General features: G+C 39.2%; 1 protein-coding gene across 2 annotated transcripts; it reads right to left on the bottom strand.

Moving 5' to 3' along the window:
• Positions 1–580: 580 nt before the first annotated feature.
• Positions 581–8,767, bottom strand: errfi1a (ERBB receptor feedback inhibitor 1a). Of its 2 annotated transcripts, none has more exons than XM_084394627.1 (4): positions 8,630–8,767; positions 4,500–4,698; positions 4,239–4,321; positions 581–3,519 (listed from the first exon to the last, which is right to left on the bottom strand). In XM_084394627.1, the coding sequence occupies exons 2-4, from the start codon at positions 4,646–4,648 to the stop codon at positions 2,390–2,392; spliced, it is 1,362 nt and encodes a 453-aa protein (XP_084250753.1). In that variant the 5' UTR covers positions 4,649–4,698; positions 8,630–8,767; the 3' UTR covers positions 581–2,389. The 2 variants fall into 2 exon arrangements, with proteins under 2 accessions (XP_084250753.1, XP_084250754.1); XM_084394628.1 differs by having other exon boundaries at positions 4,239–4,294.
• Positions 8,768–9,717: the final 950 nt, after the last annotated feature.

Below are 9,717 nucleotides of genomic sequence, written 5' to 3'. Positions count from 1 at the left end.
AAAACACTAAAGATGACTAAAATTACAAATTAAAGCTAATAAAATGACACAAAAGAAACAAAATTCCTATAAAACTTACAATAAATTAAAATGAAAACTGAAATATAAAAAGGTAAATGCAGCAGAAGGTGAAAAGCATGACTTCATTTCCTGTTACCCGAGCCAAATTTGTTAAATGGATCGGTTTTTGGACATTACAGCTCGCTCATTTCACCTGCTTATCGTTTCATCCAAGGCTTTAGCGTCAAAAAAAGACCAGAGAAACAGCATTTTCCCCAATCACCAAGGCAGAAAATACCAGTCTACGTGAGTAATTCCCAGGTTTGCGAGATAGTGCCCTGTAAAGCAGCTCCAAAGACTGCACATCCCTTCAAACCACAGACCTGATCCAAGATCGGTTTTAAAGTGCAAAAGACCAGTTCACCTTCCTCCTGTCTGGAGCCAGGCCAGTAGTAATGAGGCAGAGCGCAGGGGCGTGGGTGTGATAAAACAGGCAAAACAGCTATATCTATGTTCCACAGAGATACGACATACTTCACAGAATGAAATACAACAGAATATCAGATAAAAACAAACTTGATTCATAAATAAGTATTTATTTCTATTACTTTAAAGGATACAATCCACTAAGAACTATTCAGTTTGGGTAAGAGGACAATGTTAAATACTTTTACACATCACAACATACTGTTTTATCAGTGCACTTTGCTTTATATATATATATATTTTTATATATACACACACATACACACAACACAGCAGAGATGTCTATTTCTTCTTGAACTTGCCTTCATTTTTAGGTAAGACTGCAAAAGGAAAATAAAAACAATGTAAACATTTTTTTGATACAGAAACTAGTAAAATAAATGGTAAAAAAAAAAAAAAAAAAAAAAAAGCATGGCATCAAATGAGTTCAAATCCCGTTGTGAGGTGGAAAGTTGTACTTGACCTCAGAGCTTCCAAACTGGATGTTTTTATAGTCTTACTCCTCTTTTTTTTTTCAAATTGCATGGAACTTGCTACATTTACTGAGTTATCACGATGGTTCTGGAAACAATATAGAATAATAAAACATCTCATTCACCAGCTGCCAGCAGCCAAAGTCTCAGGTGCCCACACCCATTGTAATCACGTCTAACAGGAATGCACGTACAGTAACAGGAAGATCAGTATGTGTGAGCTTGGCCAAACGCAACACGTATGGACTTTAACTCCACATAGCTCTTAAAAAAAAAAAAAAAAAAAAAAAAAAAAAAAAGTCGAAGATGCGTTTTCATTGAGGAAGTGTTAATGACTGACTGTAGGGAATGGGCAAAACATAAAGAAACACAGATCAGGGGCAATTGTTTCCTCGTGCGGACTTGCATGCATCAAGGGAGATTGTATTCGTTGAGTCTTTGTAATCCGCAGTTGGGTATTTAAAGAACGAGAACTATAATGGGAGGTAGTACTCGAGAAAATCCTATTCTAGACAATGGCTCACAGCTTCACGTGGAGACAGCACTTTAAAAGAGGAGATAAAAACATTCACAGGTTTTATAAGTATTGCTTTTTGTGCAACAAAAGAACACACTACACCTCAGCAAGAAGCCAGGGATCGGAAATACTCCGTTCATTCAGAGGGCAACATTTCAGCTGCCGTTTTAAGCAGCTTATAAAAGCAGTGCCAAAAATTGGGCAAATGTAACACATTCAGCTCTCGTATCACTCACACACTCAACTCAGAACAGAAAAGCAATACTCAGCCTGCTCCTATGTAACACACACTCAAGACTACAAGTTATACAGACAGGCCACATAAAAGCGCACAAAAGAGTGTCCTGACAAAGGATGAGAGAAATATAACAGAAGAGCTGCGAAATAGTGTGCATGTGTCAGATTTCATGCTTGCATGCAGTATGCAATGCAAAAAGATGGAATAACCTTCACTTAAAATGCCGGCCGCAAAAAAAAAAGCCAGGCTGTTTTTATACTTCATATATGGTAGACGACATAAACGTACAGAAGCATTACTGACCCTATGTCCCCATGATCAGATGAACGTTCCAAGACATAAAGATTATCATCAATGCAATATAAAATGAGACTACGAAAATTTACAACACTGAAGTATGGAGGTACCAGACCAGCTAATACCCAACAACTGCACCATGTCATCATTTCAACACTTACATTTCACGTGACAATGAAATAAAAAAAAAACATAATTTCCGAGCTCGCTCTAAGACAACTGTTAGAACGGCTTCCAGGTTGAGAGCAAAACAAGAGAAATCCCAGTAACTGCAATTCATACGTAACTCGCTCGAATTTCCGAGCACTACAGCAAAACTGCAACAAAGCAGCGACAAAGTCTTCGGACAAACGTGTCCCAAGTGATAGCTCGCTTATTTCATACCAAGTCTATTTGGTGCGTCATTTTCCTTTTGCTTTGACAGTCCCAGTCCGAACTCGAATCGGAGGCGTCCGTGCCTTGACTCGCTGTGCTGTCCGTTAAATACTTCTCATGTTTGTCCAGGTATGGTGGGCGTTGTGGCAAAAGGAAGTAGTGTGTGTTGCTGGCTTTCCTGCCGTTCTCCATGACGGGCAGAATGCATGGGGAGCCTTCGCTATTCTGTCGTTGCAGACCGCGACTGACGTATTTGGGATCTGGGGCAAAGCTCTGCGTAGGGGGCATGATCCCGTTGAGGTACATTGGGAGGCTCTTTGGGCTCGGGGTGCGGGAACTACTGGCGGAAAAAGGTTCTCTAGGGGGAACTTTGGGAGGTCGGTCATCGTCACTGTTGGCTCCCGATGAGACTTCGGCTGACCAGCGCCGGTAGTCTCCCGTTTTGATAGGTCGTGGGGGAATAGGAACTCTCGGAGGAACTTCTGGTTTATCCAGGCCTTGTGTATTCCAGTGGTGACTGGATAGTCGGAAGGAGGTGGGTTTGTTGAAGCAGCCGGCAGGGCCAGAATGGGAGCGCCGAAGCTTTCTTTGCGTACGTTCCTGCTGTCTGAGACAGTTCTGCTGCTGTTGCTGGTGGTGGTCGCGGAGCTCCTGTTCCCTCTGCTGGGTTTCCCGCTCCTGCCTCAACTTCTGCGGCTGTGTCTGTGGCTGTTGCTTCTGCTGGGATGCTGGACCTTCAAAGTAGGCGTAGTTAATCTGTCCACAGCCCCTGAAACTCCTCCTACTAGGCATTCCGTACCGGAAAGGAGACTGTTTGGAGCAAGGTTCGGAAACCAGGCAGCGATTGTCATCTCCGTTGAAGAACTCTACTTCACTGTCCACAGCCTGATCCGGGGAAAGCTCAGCTGAACCGGGAATTGGGGGAAGGGGTTTGGTGACTCGGCTGGGCGTCTGGGGAGGACTGATGCAGTCAGATACGGTTAGACGTTGAAAGCAGGGAACCACTTGGTCGTTTTTGGCAGGGCTGGACGTAGAAAGGTCCGTGTGCAAGGTGAGCTGGGAAGGTCTAGGCTTTTTGGGGGGCAAGGGCTGGCCTCCTGGGCTGTTTGGTGATTGAAGATGAGTCCGCTCTTCTGTTTGAATGGAAAGATGGCAGAGAATGAGAATACGGCCGTTTTTAAGACTGAAATCAATCAATTGTTCTTTTATGCAAACTATACAAATAACCACACTGTCAACAGTGTTAAAGATGTAGCCGCAATTGGAACAAAAATTACACTTCCCCTTAAAGCTGATGATTTTCTCCAACAGTATTACATTAAGCTATTTTACATTTGGCAGGCACTTTTATCCAAAGAGCATTTCAAGGAATATTATCAGTTTGTGCATTCCCTGGGAATCAAAACCGTGACCTTGGTGTTGCTAGCACACTCTAGTAGTACACAAGTTTAAGGAATAGTTCACCAAAAAAATAAGTACAATCACTGTTTACTTCAAGTCGTTGCAAACCAATATATTAAAATACAAGAGGATAGTTTTGAAGGACCCTCATGCAGCTCTTTCTATACACAGACCGTCCACCTCTGTCCATCTCCAAAAAGGACAAAAGTATCACACACACTATATTTCACTAAATTAGTCTTCTCGAAGATGTTACATGTTGTATAGTCTACTAATTTAAAGGTGTTTTTTTTGGTGCTTCTGTTCTTCTTGGAGCCTGACAGACATGGTTGCTATCAATTGTCTTTTTATGTATTAAAAACAAAAATGTTGCAAAAAATACATCATAAAAGTTTAAGGGGGAGTAATTTTTGAGTGAACTTTTAATAATGATGAGACTTATGTTACTTACGGTCCGCTCCTGAAAATGACGGCAGCACCTGTTGCTGGGATTGATGGTTAAAATCCCTAGAAGAATCAATGGTGAAGCATAAGCTGCAAATTAAGAACAGGAAAGCTAATCAGATTGATGCACAAATCCAAGGTTCATTAACATCATGAAAAACATGCAGAGCATTTCCTGTTTTTCTGCTCAGTCGTGCAGTGCATGTCCACGGTCTTATAAAACTAATCAATTTTCAACTCTAAAAACATGTGAACAATTTGCACTCACTTGTGTAGATCATGGTATTTCCAAGAGGGCTTAGCTCCGGCCATGCTATGCCAATGGCTGCCCCGCAGGAAAAGGCTTTGCGCGGGTAAACAGATCTCCTGGGCAGTCAAGCCTGCAGTGGACATGCTCCAGCTGCAGTCGGTTCGCATTCAGGCCAGGAAATGTTCCTCCCGCCAAGCTGGCAGCTGCTGGCCTGTACCTGAAACACAGCCATGAGAGGACAAGAGCATGAATCTCTGTAACACCTCCTACACAGGAATACGATTAAATGTAGTCTCCTGCTTCTCACATTTTCTTTCTTAAAGAGAAAAGGACCTACATTGTAATGCATCTTATCTAGAGTTTCACAAGAGCTCTTACACTGAGCTTATGATTGAAATAGGACAAAACTCAAAGGAGATCTTTGTAACATTCATTTCTTGCTCTTATACTGCAATGAGCTTAAATGGAGATCAAATTGAGACTTTCTGAGGAAAAATGCCCTACTAATCTCTCACACTGAGGTCTCTTCTGAAACTCAAGAGGAGAAACAATGGTTTGAACTCAAAAGATCTCAATATGTACTCAAACATTTCTAAATCAAACTGATCCACTTCCATTATATAGCCTAACCCTCTACTCTTACTGCACATCAGCTATTGTCTTTTTGTGTCTATTTTCATTTCTATGCAAGATTTGTACCTTAATAAAACAGCTTCGAAATCATTTCGATGGTAAACGAACTCGTACTAGGGCGAATCATCTCGATAGCAAAGCAGGGGGGCAAAACCAGCAATGCAAGTTTGAGAGGTGGCGTCCCGACAAATCTCGCGAGAATCACGACTTGCTTTACGGCACGACGTCACATACATCAACAACCTATGAAGCAGCCTCTATGGAAGACACTAGCACGCATTTCAGACGTGAATCATGGCAGAGTCGACGAAGAAAACGAAGAAAGTGCAAATACGGCTCTGCGTGAGTGGTATTTACGACAGTAACGTTAAATACAAGTACTCCACAGCGACTCTAGGGGTCGCTGTTTGAGAAAAACGGAAACTCCATAGTGTGCCTTTAAGAGAAACGTCCAAGATTTACAATTATGCATCTGGCAGACGCTTTTATCCAAACCAACATGTATTGCATTCAAGGTACAACTCCTAATTACTGCTTATTAATAGTAAGAAAGGTAGTTGTTAAGTTAAGGTATTGGGACGGATTAGGGGATGTAGAATATGGTCATGCAGAATATAGCATTAATATGTGTTTTATAAGTACTAATAACCAGCTAATATCCTAGTAATATGCATGCTAATAAGCAATGAGAATTGGACCCTAAACTAAAGTGTTACCGAACATTCTAACCTAATTGAGATCATTGCAATGGTTTTGTTGTTGTTGTTGTGGAAAAACTGAGACATTTTGTATAGTTGTTTATGGAGCGCACCATCCAATGCACCTCCTCCTCGCTTCCCCTCGCTTTGCAATGCAGTCAGCCATGTGCACGGGACTCCAGTCGCGCTCTTTCAGAGAACATTGAGCAACATTCTGCTGAGCTTCACAGCCTGTGGCATGACAAGCGTTCAGTTTGACAGCACTAAAGGACATGTATGCCCCAAAAGCCTTTAGGATAGTGCCAAACTCAATGCTCTCACACACACATACAAAACAGCCCACATTTCACTGCAAAAAAATACTGTCTTATCAGTTTTCTGTGTTAGATGAAATATTGCACTGTAATTTTGTCTGCACGCACAATGACATTCTGAGAATCTTGTGCGAATGCTATTCTCACAGAGGAAGTCTAATATCAAATGATATATGCAAATCAGTCTCAAATTTCCTGCCTTGGGAACACATCTTATGCTTAAAGGAAATTGCATCTACTATTACTATTTAGTGTAACACTAGAGATGGTCTACAGCAGTTGCTTCTGGAGTAGAATCCAATAAAACACTTTTCACTCTTTGAGAAACCAGCTTTACACCCTTGAGAACTTGAACAGTGATGGACCTGGAGGCAAGGTTCATCCTGGTTTTAGCTTACAAACACATATCACGCTCACAAGCTATCAAATCACCAACATTACGACAGTCTTCCACTGATAAAACAACTCTTACAGAGCAATTAGCATTTTTATAGAACGATTTATTGCAGGGCTGTTTTACAAGGCAATGCATTTCTGCAGAGCTGAGTGTGATATGCAACAAGTGCATTAACAGGATCTTGCAATTTAATCAATATTACACATTTCAAGAATAACCAATACAGAGTAGTCAGAGAAAGCAATGCAATGCCACTTCATAAATGGGTATGTGCTTAAAACCGGGTCAATTGGTTCAACAGGGACGTGCATTTCTGTTGACCGTCCCTGATCCGGTGCATAAATGCAAGCAGTTCTGCCTCCTGAAAGCTTTGGACCTTGGATACGGTCACTATGAGCACACAATGCAACCTGATCTGTGATAAAGAAACCCACGGGACAAGCGCTTCCTCTCACAACAGGTGCAAGACGGACAGACTTCCTAGTGTCCGGCACAGACATTTCTCAATGCTTTAGGGAAGACAATGCCAGTGTGTTGCACAGACGCTAAGTAAACAAAGCGTGCCAAATGTTTTTCGCTGTGGCGTAAACCCCATAAAACCTCCTTCAAAACACTTACAGACACACATTTACTAATTTTATACCCTCTTTTGCATTTAAATCTGAGATTATGGAAATATTTGATTGCATTGTGCAAGAAATGCATCACATTTCACTCAAAGCTTATTTTAGTATTACTAAGATTGTGACATTATGTTCATGACAATTAAGCACATTAATTTATTTAAATTAAATCAGCATTAGGGCCGCATTCAACATATACTGCAATGATACAATAAATATTCTTTTTTTTTTTGCATTACAGTAAATAAAATTACAGAAAACAAGACATTTTTGAAACAAGACAGATTATTGTGAAAATCATGTCAGAATGAAAATAAAATACTTTAACTTTACAGTAAGGTTCCATTTGTTAACATGAACTAACAATGAAAAACAATTCTAAAGCATTTATTCATTTTAGTTCATTCCAAGATGCACTTATTAAAAACAAAATTTGTATCTGTTATTATTAATATTAAATTAACCAGAGCTAACACGAACAAACAATAACAGGCTGTATTGTTATAAACTAACCTTAGCGATGATTAATAAATACTTTGCTCATTATTCGTTTCTATAACATTAACTAATGGGACCTTAATGTAAAGTGTTAGCAAAAATAGTGTGGTTCTCAAAATAGGCTTCATTTCCTTCATGCAATATATAATGTCTGAATTTTGCAGTGAAATGTGGACATGTTCTTGACAGACTAGCATACAATGGATCTGATGGAAATACCTGAAATACTGCTTATAAACACACAGCACTTCAAAAGCGGTTCTAATGCACATCTACTGTAATCTGTGCATTTTCAGAACACAAACACCCATTACGTCCCCTTATTTTGACCAACAACAACAACAAAAAAAAAAAAAGAGGTCCAATAATAAATTGTAAAGTCATTGTACATAATTACGAAATATCTGCATCCCGACAAACTACCAATATGACAGTGTAAGACGGTATGAAGGAGAGACAGTCTCGTGCGTTCACACCCCGCCGCGGTTTCCAGGCAACCATACCCGATCTACCTGTCCGCTTCCGCAAACTGGCGGGATGAGTCACTTAAACTCTATCACACCTGACGAAACACACCTCACACATTTCTTTCAGAAAAAAGACTGATGTTCCACGAGATGAAGCAACATGTATTTCAACGTCACATATCATGACACTGCAATGGGATTTTTGTCAGCTGATAATCATCAGTTTTGTTGTTATTATGATAACAAACGCTTAAAAATCTAAACAATAAATGAAAATCTAAATTAAATAATAATTAATTAATTAATTAATTAAATTGTTTTAGAACGGTTCCTGTGCTTCCCTCCTAACTGAACACACACTCTTTATCGGATGGCCTGTCACAGAATCAGATAATATCGTTACACACGTCACTGTCGTCATCAACACTCACGCACGCACGCACGCACGCACACACACACACACACATATAGAGAGACAGACAGACCACAAACACTGTAGCAAACACATTAAAATTCACCTTAATCTCCGGGTAGATTCTAGGTGTCCGGTGTTAAATGTTCATAATGCCGTAATGATCCCGTTCGGTCCGTTTGAAAGCTGTACTGTATCTCTATGGATGCGCGAGGACTTTCATTACAGCGGTCGAGAGGTTCGTTAAACGGGTCTCAGTGTGCGCGGTGCTTTAAATGCTCACTGCAGTCAGAGGACGCGCAAGCCACGCCCCTTCAGACGGGATTTAAAGACACAGTGCTCACAATGGTGTTATGTGAATGTCTCTGCATCATTGTTACCCTTTCTGTGTTATGTATTTGTTTAGACTATATGTTATATATATATAGCCTACATACATCAGTACCAGTCAAAAGTTTGGAAACAGTACTGTTTTTAATGTTTTTGAAAGAAGTCTCTTGTGCTCATCAAGCCTGAATTTATTTGATCAAAATAGTGGGAAAAAAACAGTAATATTGTGAAATATTATTACAATTTAAAATAATGCTTTTCTATTTTAATAAACTTTAAAATTTAATTTATTTATGTGATGCAAAGCTGAATTTTCAGCATCATGACTCAGTGTCACATGATCCTTCAGAAATCATTCTAATATGATGATTTATTATCAATGTTTGAAACAGTTGTGCTGCCTATTTTTTTTTTAATAACCTGTGATACTTTTTTCAGGATTCTTTGATGAATAAAAAGTTTAAAAGAACAGCTTTTACTTAAAATATAAATATTTTGTAACAATATACACTCCCATTCAAAAGTTTGTGATCAGTAATTTATTTATTTATTTATTTTTGAAAGAAATTAATACTTTTATTCAGCAAGGATGTGTTAAATTGATAAAAAGTGATAGTAAAGACTTATTTTGTTAGAAAAGATTTCTCTTTTGAATAAAAGCAGTTCTTTTGAACTTTCTATTCATCAAAGAGTCCTGAAAAAAAAAAGTGTAACATTAATAAATGTTTCTTGAGCAGCAAATATTAGAATGATTTCTGAAGGATCATGTGACACTGAAGACTGTATATATATATATATATATATATATATATATATATATACACAGTATATATATAGCCTATATATATATATATCAGCACATAT

This window comes from Rutilus rutilus (assembly GCF_951802725.1).
Source record: "Rutilus rutilus genome assembly, chromosome: 22".
Lineage (NCBI taxonomy): Eukaryota > Metazoa > Chordata > Actinopteri > Cypriniformes > Leuciscidae > Rutilus > Rutilus rutilus.
Note: the sequence above shows the minus strand (reverse complement) of the source record. Positions and strands in the feature narration are given on the sequence as shown.

Coding starts and splice junctions, on each gene's coding strand:
- errfi1a (XM_084394627.1), bottom strand. CDS start 4,648: ATGCGAACCGACTGCAGCTGGAGCATGTCCACTGCAGGCTTGACTGCC. Junction 4,322..4,499: donor AAATACCATGATCTACACAA/GTGAGTGCAAAT, acceptor CTTAATTTGCAG/CTTATGCTTCACCATTGATT. Junction 3,520..4,238: donor GTCATTTTCAGGAGCGGACC/GTAAGTAACATA, acceptor CCATTCAAACAG/AAGAGCGGACTCATCTTCAA.